At 43.3% G+C, this 17,417-nt stretch overlaps 1 protein-coding gene across 1 annotated transcript; it reads left to right on the top strand.

Moving 5' to 3' along the window:
- Window positions 1–8,600: 8,600 nt before the first annotated feature.
- On the top strand, window positions 8,601–17,173 carry LOC118936649 (bone morphogenetic protein 4-like). Its single transcript, XM_036974778.1, has 3 exons — window positions 8,601–8,768; window positions 9,479–9,843; window positions 15,488–17,173. The coding sequence occupies exons 1-3, from the start codon at window positions 8,608–8,610 to the stop codon at window positions 16,351–16,353; spliced, it is 1,392 nt and encodes a 463-aa protein (XP_036830673.1). The 5' UTR covers window positions 8,601–8,607; the 3' UTR covers window positions 16,354–17,173.
- Window positions 17,174–17,417: the final 244 nt, after the last annotated feature.

Raw genomic sequence — 17,417 nt, forward strand, 5'->3', positions numbered from 1 at the left:
GGTTAGTCAGGAACACTGATGTTATACCAGACCTGGGTTAGTCAGGAACATGATGTTATACAGACTGGGTTAGTCAGGAACACTGATGTTATACCAGACAGGGTTGTCAGGAACACTGATGTTTCTACCAGACTGGGTTAGTCAGGAACACTGATGTTATACCAGACTGGGTTAGTCAGGAACACTGATTGTTATACCAGACTGGGTTAGTCAGGAACACTGCTGCTATATCAGACTGGGTTAGTCAGAACACTGCTGCTATACCAGACTGGGTTAGTCAGGAACACTGCTGCTATACCAGACTGGGTTAGTCAGGAACACTGATGTTATACCAGACTGGGTTAGTCAGGAACACTGATGTTCTATCAACTGGGTTAGTCAGGAACACTGATGTTCTACCAGACTGGGTTAGTCAGGAACACTGCTTCTATACCAGACTGGGTTAGTCAGGAACACTGATGTTCTACCAGACTGGGTTAGTCAGAACACTGATGTTATACCAGACTGGTTAGTCCGGAACACTGTTGTTATACCAGACTGGTTAGTCAGGAACACTGATGTTATACCAGACTGGGTTAGTCAGGAACACTGATGTTCTACCAGACTGGGTTAGTTAGGAACACTGATGTTATACAGACTGGGTTAGTCAGGAACACTGATGTTCTACCAGACTGGTTAGTCAGGAACACTGATGTTATACCAGACTGGGTTAGTCAGGAACACTGATGTTATACCAGACTGGGTTAGTCAGGAACACTGATGTTATACCAGACTGGGTTAGTCAGGAACACTGATGTTCTACCAGACTGGGTTAGTCAGGAACACTGATGTTATACCAGACTGGGTTAGTCAGAAACACTGATGTTATACCAGACTGGGTTAGTCAGGAACACTGATGTTATATCAGACTGGGTTAGTCGGAACACTGATGTTCTACCAGACTGGGTTAGTCAGGAACACTGATGTTATATCAGACTGGGTTAGTCAGGAACACTGATGTTATACCAGACTGTGTTAGTCAGGAACACTGATGTTATACCAGACTGGGTTAGTCAGGAACACTGATGTTATACCAGACTGGGTTAGTCAGAACCCTGCTGCTATACCAACTGGGTTAGTCAGGAACACTGTTGTTATACCAGACTGGTTAGTCAGGAACACTGCTGTTATACCAGACTGGGTTAGTCAGACACTGATGTTTACCAGACTGGGTTAGTCAGGAACACTGCTGTTATACCAGACTGGGTTAGTCAGGAACACTGATGTTATACAGACTGGTTAGTCAGGAACACTGATGTTATATCAGACTGAGTTAGTCAGGAACACTGATGCTATACCAGACTGGGTTAGTCAGGAACACTGATGTTATACCAGACTGGGTTAGTCAGGAACACTGATGTTTACCAGACTGGGTTAGTCAGAACACTGATGTTATACCAGACTGGGTTAGTCAGGAACACTGATGTTATATCAGACTGAGTTAGTCAGGAACACTGATGTTATACCAGACTGGGTAGTCAGGAAACACTGATGTTATATCAGACTGAGTTAGTCAGGAACACTGATGTTATACCAGACTGGGTTAGTCAGGAACACTGATGTTATACCAGACTGGGTTAGTCAGGAACACTGATGTTATACCAACTGAGTTAGTCAGGAACACTGCTGCTATACCAGACTGGGTTAGTTAGGAACACTGCTGCTATACCAGACTGGATTAGTCAGGAACACTGATGTTATACCAGACTGGGTTAGTCAGGAACACTGATGTTATACCAGACTGGGTTAGTCAGGAACACTGATGTTATACCAGACTGGATTAGTCAGGACACTGATGTTATACCAGACTGGGTTAGCCAGGAACACTGATGTTATACCAGACTGGGTTAGTCAGGAACACTGCTGCTATACCAGACTGGGTTAGTCAGGAACACTGCTGTTATACCAGACTGGATAGTCAGGAACACTGATGTTCTACCAGACTGGGTTAGTCAGGAACACTGATGTTATACCAGACTGGGTTAGTCAGGAACACTGCTGTTATACAGACTGGGTTGTCAGGAACACTGATGTTATACCAGACTGGGTTAGTCAGGAACACTGCTGCTATACCAGACTGGGTTAGTCAGGACACTGCTGTTATATCAGACTGGGTTAGTCAGGAACACTGATGTTATACCTACTGGGTTAGTCAGAACACTGCTGCTATATCAGACTGGGTTAGTCAGGAACACTGATGCTATACCAGACTGGGTTAGTCAGGAACACTGATGTTATACCAGACTGGGTTAGTCAGGAACACTGATGTTATACCAGACTGGGTTAGTCAGGAACACTGATGTTTATATCAGACTGGGTTAGTCAGGAACACTGATGTTATACCAGACTGGGTTAGCCAGGAACACTGATGTTATACCAGACAGGGTTAGTCAGGAACACTGATGTTCTACCAGACTGGGTTAGTCAGGAACACTGATGTTATACCAGACTGGGTTAGTCAGGAACACTGATGTTATACCAGACTGGGTTAGTCAGGAACATGATGTTATACCAGACAGGTTAGTCAGAACACTGATGTTCTACCAGACTGGGTTAGTCAGGAACACTGATGTTATAGCAGACTGGGTTAGTCAGGAACACTGATGTTCTACCAGACTGGGTAGTCAGGAACACTGCTGCTATATCAGACTGGGTAGTCAGGAACACTGCTGCTATACCAGACTGGTTAGTCAGGAACACTGATGTTATACCAGACTGGGTTAGTCAGGACACTGCTGTTATACCAGACTGGTTAGTCAGGAACACTGATGTTATACCAGACTGGGTTAGTCAGGAACACTGATGTTATACCAGACAGGGTTAGTCCAGGAACACTGATGTTCTACCAGACTGGGTTAGTCAGGAAACTGATGTTATCCAGACTGGGTTAGTCAGGAACACTGATTTTATACCAGACTGGGTTGTCAGTGAGACACTGATGTTATACAAACAGGGTTAGTCAGGAACACTGATGTTCTACCAGACTGGGTTAGTCAGGAACACTGATGTTTACCAGCTGGGTTAGTCAGGAACACTGATGTTTAACCAGACTGGTTAGTCAGGAACACTGCTGCTATATCAGACTGGTTAGTCAGGAACACTGCTGCTATACCAGACTGGGTTAGTCAGGAACTGCTGATCTGCTGCTATACCAGACTCTGGGTGTAGTCAGGAAGCCTGATGTTTCTACCAGACTGGGTTAGTCAGGAACACTGCTGCTATACCAGACTGGTTAGTCAGGAACACTGATGTTCTACCAGACTGGGTTAGTCAGGAACACTGATGTTATATCCAGACTGGGTTAGTCAGGAACACACTGATGTTCTACCAGACTGGGTGGTTTAGTCAGGATAACCTGCTGCTATACCAGACTGGGTTAGTCAGGAACACTGATGTATAGTACCAGACTGGGTTAGTCAGGAACCTGCTGCTATACCAGACTGGGTTAGTCAGGAAACTGCTGCTTAACCAGACTGGGTTAGTCACAGGAACACGCTGCTGCTATCAACCAGACTGGTTAGTCAGAACACTGATGTTAACCATCTGGGTTAGTCAGGAACACACTGATGTTTTACCAACTGGGTTATCAGGACACTGTGTTCACACCAGACTGGGTGTTAGTCAGCGAACACTGCTGCTATACCAGACTGGGTTAGTCAGGAACACTGATGTCTACCAGATGGGTTAGTCAGGAACACTGATGTTATACCAGACTGGGTTAGTCAGGAACACTGATGTTATATCAGACTGGGTTAGTCAGGAACACTGATGTTCTACCAGACTGGGTTAGTCAGGAACACTGATGTTCTACCAGACTGGGTTAGTCAGGACACTGATGTTATACCCAGACTGGGTTAGTCAGGAACACTGCTGCTATACCAGACTGGGTTAGTCAGGAACACTGATGTTATATCAGACTGGGTTATTCAGGAACCTGATGTTTATACCAGACTGGGTTAGTCAGGAAAACTGATGTTCTATCAGACTGGGTTAGTCAGAACACTGATGTTCTACCAGACTGGGTTAGTCAGGACACTGCTGCTATATCAGACTGGGTTAGTCAGGAACACTGATGCTATACCAACTGGTTAGTCAGGAACACTGCTGCTATACCAGACTGGGTTAGTCAGGAACACTGCTGCTATATCAGACTGGGTAGTCAGGAACACTGATGTTCTACCAGACTGGGTTAGTCAGGACACTGCTGTTCTACCGAGACTGGGTTGTCAGACACTGATGTTCTACCAGACTGGTTAGTCAGAACCTGATGTTATACCAGACTGGGTTAGTCAGGAACCTGCGCTATACCAGACTGGGTTAGTCAGGACACTGATGTTCTACCAGACTGGGTTATTTAGGAACTGATGTATACCATACTGGGTTTAGTCGAATACACTGATGTTCTAACCAGACTGGTTTCAGGAACACTGATGTTAATACGACTGGTTTAGTCAGGACACTGATGTTATACCAGATGGGTTAGTCAGGAACACTGATGTTTACCAGACTGGGTTAGTCAGGAACACTGATGTTATACCAGACTGGGTTTAGTCAGGAACACTGATGTTATACCAGACTGGGTTAGTCAGAACACTGCTGTTATACCAGACTGGGTTAGTAGTCAGGAACACTGATGTTCTACCAGACTGGGTTAGTCAGAACACTGATGTTATACCAACTGGGTTAGTCAGGAAAAACTGTTGTTATACCAGACTGGTTAGTCAGAACACTGATGTTATCCGACTGGGTTAGTCAGAACACTGCTGTTATACCAGACTGGGTTAGTCAGAACACTGGATGTTATACCAAACTGGGTTTTTTTTTTTTTTTTTTTTTTTTAGTCAGGAACACTGATGTTATACCAGACTGGGTTGTCAGGAACACTGATGTTAACCAGACTGGTTTATCAGGAACACTGATGTTAATACCATACTGGGTTAGTCAGGAACACTGATGTTATACCAGACTGGGTTAGTCAGGAACACTGTTGTTATACCAAACTGGGTTAGTCAGGACACTGATGTTATACCAGACTGGTTAGTCAAGGAACACTGCTGTTTATACCAGACTGGTTAGTCAGGACACTGATGTTATACCAACTGGTTAGTCAGGAACTGATGTTATACCAGACTGGGTTAGTCAGGAACACTTCGTTAACCAGACTGGTTAAGTCAGGAACACTGATGTTATACCAGACTGGGTTTAGTCAGGAACACTGCAGCTATACCAGACTGGGTTAGTCAGGACACTGCAATATTTGAAAACACTGAGGCTGTGTCTAAAGTGGTTAGAATAGTGCACTATATAGGGATAGGATGCCATTTGGATGAAGCCTAACAGTTGCTCCTGACTGGGTTAGTCTGAGCTCTTATTGCTCATAACAAGCACACCACCACACACAACGCACAGACACGGAGTACTTACTGCAGACAGATCGGCTCACTGGCTTCACCACATAGACCATGATACAGGTAGATTGTCTTGCTGCAAAGCTCTTAGTATAAATCATTGTGTTTTAGTAAGTTAGTGTAGTTTAGTTGGTTTGAAAAGCCCTTTCCTGAAATGAACAGTGTTCATTATTATTTCATGATAATATAATTCATGATAATGAATTGATAATTCATGATGATTAAACTCGTAGCATATACTGTACATGTATGTAATCTTTGGGAGTTAATTAAAGCCGTGATTGAAGAGGGTGTTTACAGGACAAGCACAATCTCCTGTGTCATTAGGACTAAGATCTCAGGCAGTGGGTGTAGTAGACAGGGGGTTTTGCCATAACTACAAACTATCCTGTCCTTTAACCACCTAGTGTCAACATAGTGTTATTCGAAGCTGAAAACTACTGATCTACAATTGTAAGAGCCTTCATTTGACCAGTATTGTAGCAGCAGAAAATCCAGCATCTGTAATTGTTCAAACATAATGTTATTTATCCTTCTAGACATCCTCCTATACATTGGTTATTACAATATAATAGGAGACGAGGAAGAAATATGATGAGCATTATTGTTGGTTACATCCCTATATACTGTAGACGGTTAGTACTGTCATCAACCTACTTGGTGAATCCATCAACTTATAGTAAGTGGCTCTGTCAGTCATTACTGTAAGAAGTTCTGTAGTCACTGTTTTGAGCGGTTTGAATCGCTGTAATCATGGGAGAAGCCCTCTCGGCACAATGAGCGTTTGTTGTCAGGGATGCACACACGTTATCCCCCCACCCCCACCCTATGGGTAATAGAGCTGATCATGTTCAGAACCCTACTGCCTCTTCACCATGGTTCTCACACACACACACGCACACAACCTTGTGTCACGACCGAGAACATGAGGTCACACAAAGGTCAACATCTAATTCTGCTACAAAAAATGACAAATATCTCCTTGATTGCATGTACAGTGACGCATGGAGGGGAAAAGATAAACACAGAGATATGAACCCAGACAAACACACAGTTCAATCAAATCAATCAATCAATCAAGTGTATTATTAAAGCCCTTTTTACATCAGCCAGTTCCAGTGGAACACATTCCAGTTATAATGGAATGGGCTCAAATGAAGTGTTGAAATGTCTTATCTGCGGTACTGTTTGTTTGCCCAGGACCTATTTCACAAACACTCTTCATTTTATTAGTGTGATTCAGCAATGTGTGTAAAAGCAAGATATTCATTAGGGCCAAGTCCCTCTGTTTGTGATGTCGTAGATCCACAGAATGGGCGTAAACCATCTACAGGACAGAACGCTGTGTGTATAGGCATTGGATAGGATTGTCTCAGTTCTAGAACTGCCTTGCCATGACACTCAAGTGAATTGTATTGCATAACAACTTGTGATTAATAGACTTGTGGTTTTATTCTTGTTGGCATACTGCAGTGGTGAATTTGTGTGTCTGGTCTGGTCTGGTCTGGAAAAACAAGGTTCTATTCAATTCAATAGATCTATATTGTGCCCGAAAGGCAATTATTTTGCAGTGTAAAAAATAACAAAGAAATACACAAATAAAAACAAACACACATTATGCTTTTGACCAGGGTTGAAAGACACCCCTCCGGGTTCAACAAACTCAGATCACACAGGTTTGAGACTAGAGTATATATATACTATATATACTATGTACTGTAGCATGAAATATGTTGTTAGTAAATATGTATGCACTATACTGGGCAGGACAGGAGGACAGCATTAGTACTTGTCTGAGTCCATGGAGGTTGGGTTTAGGCTTATTGATGCCAGTATGGTCAAAGAGCAGAGCAGCAGGCTTGTCATCAGCGGCTCCACAGATCTCAGGACAACAGAGGGGAGGAGGGGAAGAGGAAGGTCCCTTTTTGATGGGTGCAGTGCACTTAGATGGGTGATCACGGGTCGGGGGGGGGGTACTCTTTAAGTTTCTAGAAAACGTAGTTTGGCCCCCCTTTAACCCAATGCAGATTGATCCCCCACTAATCAATACAGAGCAGTCATGAACCATCTGATAGCTGGCCTTAATGAGGAGGGAGGACAAGTGAGTGTCCATCTACACTGTCTGTCTGTTCTGCATAGGCAAGGCAGTGTTTACGTAAAGCCATGCTCTCTACAGTGACTTTGGTCTACTTTTAATTGACAGACGAATTGCTTATAGAGGGATGCTGTGTCACGATCTCTGAAATACTGTATGTCTGCTTGAGTCAAAAAATTGTATTTGAAGTAACAAATATTGAATTTGAATATTTCTCACTTAATTGTTCCATGATATGTTTTGGCTGCTTCATTTTCTGTCCTATTTAATGTGTGGTGTCTACAAGGGCTGCTCTTTGAAGGGTGGTCGGTTTCCTTACTCTTCACATACCAGATACACTATAGAGAACAGGAATGTAACCTTTCACCCCACTTCAAATCAAATCAAACTTTATTTGTCACATGTGCCGAATACAACAGGTGTACTAGACCTTACAGTGAAATGCTGAATACAACAAGTGTAGTAGACCTTACAGTGAAATGCTGAATACAATAGGTGTAGTAGACCTTACAGTGAAATGCTCACTTACAAGACCTTAACTGACAATGCAGTTGAAATAAATAAATAAAAAAAAAAATTAATAAGAATAAGAAATAAAACTAACAAATAATTAAAGAGCAGCAGTAAAATAACAATAGCGAGGCTATATACAGGGGGTACCGTACAGAGTCAATGTGCGGGGGCACCGGTTAGTCAAGGTAATTGAGGTAACATATACATGTAGGTAGAGTTATTAAAGTGACTATGCATAGATAATAAACAGAGTAGCAGCAGTATAAAGGGAAGGGGCAAATAGTCTGGGTAGCCATTTGATTAAATGTTGAAATGTCTATGTGATAAGCCTTAATGAAGAGAGACCGGGTTACACACACACACACACACACACACACACACACACACACACACACACACACACACACACCACACACACACACACACACTACATTGTCAGGAAGGAGCTTGTAAGTATGCATTTTCACGGTAAAGTCTACACCTGTTGTGTTCGGTACATGTGACATGTGACAAATAAAAAGCCAGAAGTATTTGCCTCTAAGCTAGACTACAATGACTACAATGTCCTTTTTCTCTTATGTACATTTCAGGAACAGGGTCACTCTAACACTCTCGAGCAGCCCCCCAGCACCACGTAACATTTCCTTGAGGAACGCGACCATTGCCGGCTCCCAACAAACATGGACTGTTTTCCCATGCTTTATTTTCTGTCGGTAAGTGGACCAGGCAAAATCAATTTATGACATGTGACACCATTGCCCCATCTTTCTGTATTTCTCCCTGTTGTTTTCTCAGGAGTTTGTCATATTTTACATTTAAATGACTAGATTAATAAAATGGAAGAGCGTCTGGTCTGACTTTTGCAGAGGAATTGTTGGTGAAATGTGTGGCACATGGTCCTTTGTTTGTCTTTGATTGGTTGAGGTAGACTGAGGGACTGGGCTCCTTATCGAGTTAAGAATTGGCTTTGACCCCTTGGCTGTTTCTCCTATTTGTCTAATCATAGTGGAGGAGGGAAAGAGAGGAAGAGAGAGAGAGAAGGAGGTAGAGGGAGGAAGAGAGAGGGAAGAGGAGGGGTAAAAGGAATGGCCCTCAGATTCCGTTCAAAAAGCTGTGTTCTTCAACCAGCTGTTTACTCTTGGAGGATGTTGCAACAGATAAACTGCATAGGGGGTCCTATCTGATCGTAGGCCATTTTACTGTAAACAAGTCAGACAGGACAATTATAACCAATTAGAGAACATTTACAGTGAAAACACTAGTGAAGGGTCCAATAGGGTGGAGGTTATGTTGGAAAAGAAGGAGATGTAGGAAGGGTAGACAAATATAGAATGTCACTTAAAACAGAGGTTTCTTTATTTCTTTATCCTCTCTCTCTCACACTCCCCACTTATCTCTTTTTGCTCTGTTTTTGCCGTCCCAGAGACATCATGATTCCTGGTAATCGAATGCTGATGGTCATTTTATTATGCCAAGTCCTGCTGGGAGAGAGCAACCATGCTAGTCTGATACCTGAGGAAGGAAAGAAGAAAGCCCCGGGCCTGCAGAGCCGGACTGCTGGTCAGAGCCATGAACTTCTGCGGGACTTTGAGGCCACGCTGCTGCACATGTTTGGACTGCAGAGGCGACCGCGGCCCAGTCGCTCGGCCACTGTGCCACGCTACCTGCTGGACCTCTACCGGCTGCAATCGGGCGAGGCTGAGGAGGCCGGCACCCACGACACCGCCTTTGAGTACCCCGAGAGGTCGGCTAGCCGCGCCAACACCGTGAGGGGCTTCCACCACGAAGGTAAAGAGAGAGATAGAGAAAAAGAGAGCATGAGAGAGGGAGGGAGGGAAAGAGGGAGATAGAAGGAGAGTGAAGTAACTGTCTGTACACTCTTAGAAAAAAGGTGCCATCTCGAACCTAAAAGGTTTCTTTGGCTGGCCCCATAGGAGAAGCCTTTGAATATCCCTTTTTGGTTCCAGGTAGGGCTGGGCGATATCTCAAATTAATGATATATTTTTCTCTCGCAATGTTCCAAATGCCTGTATCGCAAGAATCAAGGTTATTACTGTATGTCCCTTACAACAACAAAGACGAAAGATCACTTCTTCCTCTCTGCCAACAAGTAGTTTCAACTCACTATTTGCATTTGAAGTTTGGTCCAACAGAATCGGTCATATGGGCACCAAAACACATTGAGACATATTACTGTGACAGAGGAGAACTTAAACTTTCTAAAAGGCGATTTATGCTTGATTCGACACTGCAGTCCGGAGGCTCCGTAGAGAGTGTGACGCAATTGCGGAGCCTCAGGAGGCTTGCATCACTGTGCACCTTCCAGATTTTGTAACAAAATAGCACGTATAACTCCACGTTGACATGATTGGTTGATGGGGTGATACGTCCTATATAAACACAAACTCACTTCCTTGACAACTTCCTTCACACCAGCTCTGCTCCGTGAAGCGCAAGAAGTATGAATGCTTCAGCCATGCTACAGCCAGTGCTGTACGGCCAATGCAGACGACGGAATGACCGTAAATCAGCTTTTACGATAACTTTTATGTCTCAATGTCCAAAATGTAGAACAGAACAGACCCTACTAAAACGGAAATATCAATGAACATGATTGTGGAAAATTAGTGCTCAAGTTCTGGTGCTCGCGGCATTGCGATACCACGTACCGCTAGCAGCATTTGTACAGGCGACGTCAACAAAGTGAACAGGCTATGTTGTTCAAACAGTTGGAGACGGACAGGAGGGTGTATTCATAACAGTTCAACTGTACTACCTTGTTAGCAAGCAAATAGATCAACGTTGGCTACTCACTAGCAGGTGGGCTTGTGCATGGTTCTGGTTAAATTTGTAACAAAAAGAAAATGTCCATAGACAGACTTGAAAGCTAGATCAGTGATTATTGCAAAAAAGCAGGTTAAACTATTTTGATCAAATAACAAAATGAGGAAGTCTTTACTTTATAACTATGTAAGTCAGTGGCCTACCCCGGCCGACTGTGCGCCGCCCTATGGGACTCACAGCCGGATGTGATACAGCCTGGATTCGAACCAGGGACAGTAGTGACACCTCTTGAGATAAAGTGCCTTAGACCGCCGCGCCACTCGGGAGGCGTATATTTAGCCTAGGTATAATTCAGTCAATTATTCCAGACTGTTTGAAATGTAGTTTATTGACCTATAATTGTGTACCAAAGCTTATTTAGAGAACTTTTTAAAAATGGCGAATCACCCATAAGTTAGAAACACATTTAGAGGAGTTTTTGGCCATATCGCTCAGTCCTAGTTCCAGGTAGAACCCTTTTGGTTCCAGGGGACAGCCGAAGAATCCTTTTGGAACCCTTTTCTCTAAGTGTGTACAGAGGACCACAGCAGTTGTGTAGTACTTTCATGCCTTATCCTCCGGGGACCAGGCCTACTGTATGTGCTCCCATGTGGCTTAGTTGGTAGAGCATGGCGTTTGCAATGCTGCGGTTGTGGATTCGATTCCCAGGGGGACCAGTATTAAAGAAGTATGAAAATATATACACTCACTACTATAAGTCACTCTGGATGAACTGTCTAAATGTAAAGCCAATAAATGAATCAGAGAGAAATGCATGGATTTTGAGAACTTGGGGAAATCCAGAGGTGATGTGACCTTGCCTCTGGTAAGTGTGAGAAAAGTACATATTTCCTGGAGTGTACAGTTAATTATACATTGCATGTTTATGACATAAACTACCGTTCAAAAGTTTGGGGTCACTTAGAAATGTCCTTATTTTTGGAAGAAAAGCACATTTTTTGTCCATTAAAATAACATCAAATTGATAAGAAATACAGTGTAGACATTGCTAATGTTGTAAATGACTATTGTAGCTGGACACGGCAAATTTTTTAATGGAATATCTACATAGGCGTACAGAGGCCCATTATGAGCAACCATCACTCCTGTGTTCCAATGGTACGTTGTGTTAGCTAATCCAAGTTTATCATTTTAAAACGCTAATTGATCATTAGTAAACCCTTTTGCAATTATGTTAGCACAGCTGAAAACTGTTGTTCTGATTAAAGATGCAATAAAGCTGTCCTTCTTTAGACTAGTTGAGTATCTGGAGCATCAAGATTTGTGGGTTCAATTACAGCCCAAAATGGCCAGAAACAAAGCACTCTCTTCTGAAACTCATCAGTCTGTTCTTTGCCAAGAAACTGAAGATCTCATACAACACTGTGTACTACTCCCTTCACAGAACAGCGCAAACTGTCTCTAACCAGAATAGAAAGAAGAGTGGGAGGCCCCGGTGCACAACTGAGCAAGAGGACAAGTACATTAGAGTGTATAGTTTGAGAAACAGACACCTCACAAGTCCTCAACTGGCAGATTCATTAAATAGTACCCGCAAAACACCAGTCTCAATGTCAACAGTGAAGAGGCAACTCCGGGATGCTGGCCTTCTAGGCAAAGTTCCTCTGTCCAGTGTCTGTGTTCTTTTGCCCATCTTAATCTTTTCTTTTTATTTTCCAGTTTGAGATACGTCTTTTTCTTGCAACTCTGCCTAGAAGGCCAGCATCCCAGAGTCTCCTCTTCACTGTTGACGTTGAGACTGGCTTTATATTTCAAAAACAAGGACAATTCTTGGTGACCCCAAACCTTTGAATGGTAGTGCATGCCCCGTTACAGAATCCATGAGCCAAAGTCAAGCTAATTGGCCAACCAGCACCTGAAACAGCAATGGTTTAGAATGAAGCACTTCCCTAAAACAAAGCATTTTCTAGACATCAACAGTCCATCTCCATTTGATAATATTCCAATGGCGATGGCAGCAACACATATGTCTCACCACCTACCTCGTTAGCCTGGGTGTGGACCCATAAGCCCAACAATCCCTGTCTCATCGAAACAAATTCAAATGCAACATTTCCTACACCACTTAAACATGAATATAAGACATCCCCCTCCCACCTTCAACATAAATTATGAAATCTAAGGATGTGGTCACAAAATGGTGGCCAAAGAAGTGGCAAGAATTCAGTCAGACAAATTCCCCTCCTGAAAGAATCTGCAGTCCGACAAAGCCTACAGCGTGTTTGGTTAGCAGCTCAAGGAAAAGCATACCTTCATATTATTGAGTTACACTTCTCACCCCACCCAGTACAAGGGCTTAAAAAAGCCTTTGGCCAGCAGTAGTGTGCTTCTCTCTCATGTCTCCAGTTTAAATGGAGCTAGGGACCTTTTACAGGGACCTTCCTCAACATGCAATTATCTTTAATGCTACTCTGCAGCCTTCTATATAAAGTCCCGCCTGCCAACAATGTGGGCACTGGGAGCAGAGCAGACTCAACCAGAAGCACTGTGGAAAGTTGGAATATAGACTAACTCTAGAGTGATAGAGAAACAGTAATATGCAGGAGAACGTGCGAGGTAGCCTGTATACAACTATACAAGTGTGTCATGGAGAGCCAGTCAGAAACAACAGTTCTGTAATAGGCTTCATGTACTACTGAGATCAACAGAGGTAAAGAACATAAGAACATTTGTATAACATATGTGGCTCAAGTATGTGCTCTAAAACAGAGATGTGTATTGTGTAATCCAGAGATCATACACAGTGTGACAGTAGTGTATTATAGTGGAGGGAGTGCTGGACAGAAAGGCAGAGCTGGAGGGCTGAAGAAAAACATGTCTGCCCTCGGGGGAGGAGGGATGAGTCAGCCTTAATTAATGGGGCCTGTCTAACACACTGTCTAAGACGGCACAGCACCGCACCAAGGCCACTCAGGAAGAAGGAGGCTCAGCCGCCTGTCTATGATGCGATGTGTGTGTTTAACTATGCTAATAACATGCTTGGAGCATTTTGTTGAGATCAAACTAGGTTCTCTGTTTTCATGTAAAAGTCCATTGTATAACAATTCAAATGAGTTACTTTTTCAGGAAACAAGATATTTAGTCAAGGCACCAAGTTCAAGTTGACAACGACAGAGCTAAGGGAAACTATGTGAAAAGGGAACTGTGTTGGTTTCAAGCAGGGAGAAACTGTACAGGGAACAATGCAAGGCGTCAAAGACAACTCTTGAGGTTAAAGATGCAATTACCCACTAAATCCTCCAGGAATTCAAGCTATGGGAAATGCTGTGTTTTCCAGGCCTCCACTTAGTCTTAGCCCTGGATTAAATCAAATCGAGCGTTAACCAGCTTTGGCCGACTTCCGCATAGCAGATGTTTTGGCGGTGTTGGAGGTGTAACTGTGGTATGAGCTGACATATTGGTGAACGGCTGCTCTTGTGTGTCACAAACCACTCCCTTCCTTATTATCCCTACAGAGTTAGAAATTCTAAACGGAGCTAGAAAGTTTAGGCTATATCAATGTTAGAAATAATCACTCTGAAATGTCAAACCATTCATGTTAGGCTAATGCATGTTTTCATGTTCATTTGGATAGGTGAATTTATGAGACTTATCAGTCTAATTAGAGGTTTGAACTTGTAACGTGGCTGCATGAACTTCTAACGCAGCTGCATGGGATTTGTGTGGTGTGGATTCGTTGCATTTAATGGCAGAGTCCGCAATAAGGTAAAGTAACGACCCGCTTGTGGATTTAACAGCTCTAATGCAGTTCCACCTCGGACACCACCAAAACAACACTATGCAGCACGTAGCTCTCTTGCTGCTCCTCCACCAAAGGATTGTCTGTGGGAATCCGTAATGATTATTCATGATGAAAATGACAAATGTCCCTAGTTAACAAACTGTAGAGCCAATCAAAAACACAGAAGGTTTGAATAATGACAACCACCTGAATAAGATTAAAGCCTGAGTGTGAAATAACAGGGCCGGATTGAGCAGGAAAATAGTAGACACAACATTCCTTTCCCAACAATGGTGGTCTTGCCAGAAATCTGCAGACTGTGCATGGAATAGTTACCCTCCACTATGTTTATATGGTAGCTGCGGTACGTTAATCACCACCCTCTAAGTAATGCATGTTTCAGCAAAGTGCTCAGAGAAAGGCATTGTGGGAAGTCCTGGATGATCCTTATGGATAGATAAAGAAGTATGGACGATGTACACTCAGTCCCCGGAGGCTATCCCAAGTGAACGTGGACATTCTTGTGTGTCAATTAAGGCATGTTAGACTGCAGAGGTATGTGTTTTTGTACAGTGGAAAGCTGTCTTCCAAAACATAACTGCAGGCCAAAATTGTGTGGTTGCAATCATGAAGATTGACACAAAGGGTACTGTTAAACAACCAACGGTGTAATAGTTTTGGAGGGAACTAATTAATAGTAATATGAGGGAAGTGAACGGAACTCAGAGGCAACGATAAAATATGAAAATACTCAGTGATAAACTCTTAAATCAAATCTATACAGGCTGTCATTAGTCAAGATGGCAGCCCATACAGACTCCCTTGGTAAAAGTGATGACATTGACTGTGTCCTGTTGTCTTTCACAGAGCACATGGAGCCGGTTCATCCGGGCGAGCCTCAGACGAAGAACGGCGAGGCCATCCCACTGCGCTTCCTCTTCAACCTCAGCAACATCCCAGAGGATGAGCTGCTCTCGTCGGCTGAGCTGCGTCTGTTCCGGCAGCAGATCGACGAGGTCATTACGGAAAGCGAGGGGGACAAGGATCAGCTCCACCGGATAAACGTGTACGAGGTGCTGAAGCCCCCGCGGGCCGGACAGCTAATCACGCGGCTTTTAGACACACGGCTGGTGCGCCATAACGCCTCGCGCTGGGAGAGCTTTGACGTGAGCCCCGCTGTACTGCGCTGGACACGGGAGCGCCTGCCCAACTATGGGCTGGCCGTGGAGGTCCAGCACCTCAACCAGACACCGCGCCACCAGGGCCGCCACCTGCGCATCAGCCGCTCGCTGCACCAGGAGCCCGGGGAGGACTGGGAACAGCTACGCCCCCTGTTGGTCACCTTCGGCCATGACGGCAAGGGCCACCCGTTGACGCGTCGGGCTAAGCGTAGCCCAAAGCAGCGGGGGCGTAAGCGTAACCGCAACTGTCGCCGTCACGCTCTCTACGTGGACTTCAGCGATGTGGGCTGGAATGACTGGATAGTGGCGCCCCCAGGGTACCAGGCATACTACTGCCATGGGGAATGCCCCTTCCCCCTGGCAGACCACCTGAACTCTACCAACCACGCCATCGTTCAGACGTTGGTGAACTCGGTGAACACCAACATTCCCAAGGCCTGCTGCGTGCCCACGGAGCTCAGTGCCATCTCTATGCTCTACCTGGACGAACACGACAAGGTGGTCCTAAAAAACTACCAGGAAATGGTTGTGGAAGGGTGCGGCTGCCGCTAACACTGACCATGGGCAACTTGAGGCAGGCCGCACGGACGCTATGAAAATTCTTAAGGCCCCACCTTACTCCCAAAATCTTCACTTGGACCCTTATTTATAACTTTTCTGTTGAGACGTATGTTCGTCATTTTTTTTTCTCTCTTGACAATATGATCATATATTTTGACAATATACATATATATATATATATATTTATATCTACATATAAAAAACAAGTGAGTCCTTATTTTAAACATAAATAAAAAGCTGTACAACTTTTCATAATGTATATTAGATTGTATAAGGGTTTTTTAAATGAGAAAATAGTTTTTAAAAAATCTAAAAAGTAAAGTTTATTTACTGGTAATATTTATTGCTTTGATATTATACACATACAAAAAAATAAAAACAAATTGCGTTCCAATATTACATTGTAGCAGATCACAAGAAACACCAATTGTGTACTTAAATTAGAGCACTGTGTGAAATGATCACTTAGCTGATTTGTTATGAATCAGTTGAAGTATCAGAAATGTACATTGATTTTAATGAACCTTTATACATTGATCTTTAAACCAGTTATTTTATTAGATAGGTCCCTTGAGTTGGAATCAGTTTTTTATTCTTGTGAAAAAATCTGATAACATGGGTTGTGAAAAATGAAACTTTGACAGAAAAGGTCCTCATGACTGTTTTATATGAATTTGGATTGAACACATCTGCATCTGATACTTAGCCCGATGGCTATTTGAAAAGTACTCAAGTAATTGTTGCAATTCATGATAACAGAGGAATATTTCTCATGCTCTGTTGCTTCCAAATAAAACAATGTTCGGTTTCATATCTGGCATCATCCAGCTTAGAGTGATTCACGCTTGAGTAACGGACTTACACTATATACAGTGCCTTCGGAAAGTATTCAGACCCCTTGACTTTCCACATTTTGTTACTTTACAGCCTTATTCTAAAATTGATTTTTAAAAAAGAAAAAAGAATCCTCAGCTGTCTATACACAATACCCCAGAAAGACAAAGCGAAAACAGGTTTAGACATTTTGGCAAATGTATTAAAAATAAAAACAGAAA

This window comes from Oncorhynchus mykiss, unplaced genomic scaffold (genome assembly GCF_013265735.2).
Source record: "Oncorhynchus mykiss isolate Arlee unplaced genomic scaffold, USDA_OmykA_1.1 un_scaffold_885, whole genome shotgun sequence".
Classification (NCBI taxonomy): Eukaryota; Metazoa; Chordata; class Actinopteri; order Salmoniformes; family Salmonidae; genus Oncorhynchus; species Oncorhynchus mykiss.

What these genes read in the sequence shown, in the direction of transcription:
- LOC118936649 (XM_036974778.1), top strand. Translation starts at nt 8,608, where the DNA reads ATGACTACAATGTCCTTTTTCTCTTATGTACATTTCAGGAACAGGGTC. An exon ending in CCATGCTTTATTTTCTGTCG is followed by an intron (nt 8,769 to 9,478) that starts GTAAGTGGACCA and finishes TTGCCGTCCCAG; the next exon opens with AGACATCATGATTCCTGGTA. An exon ending in GAGGGGCTTCCACCACGAAG is followed by an intron (nt 9,844 to 15,487) that starts GTAAAGAGAGAG and finishes TGTCTTTCACAG; the next exon opens with AGCACATGGAGCCGGTTCAT.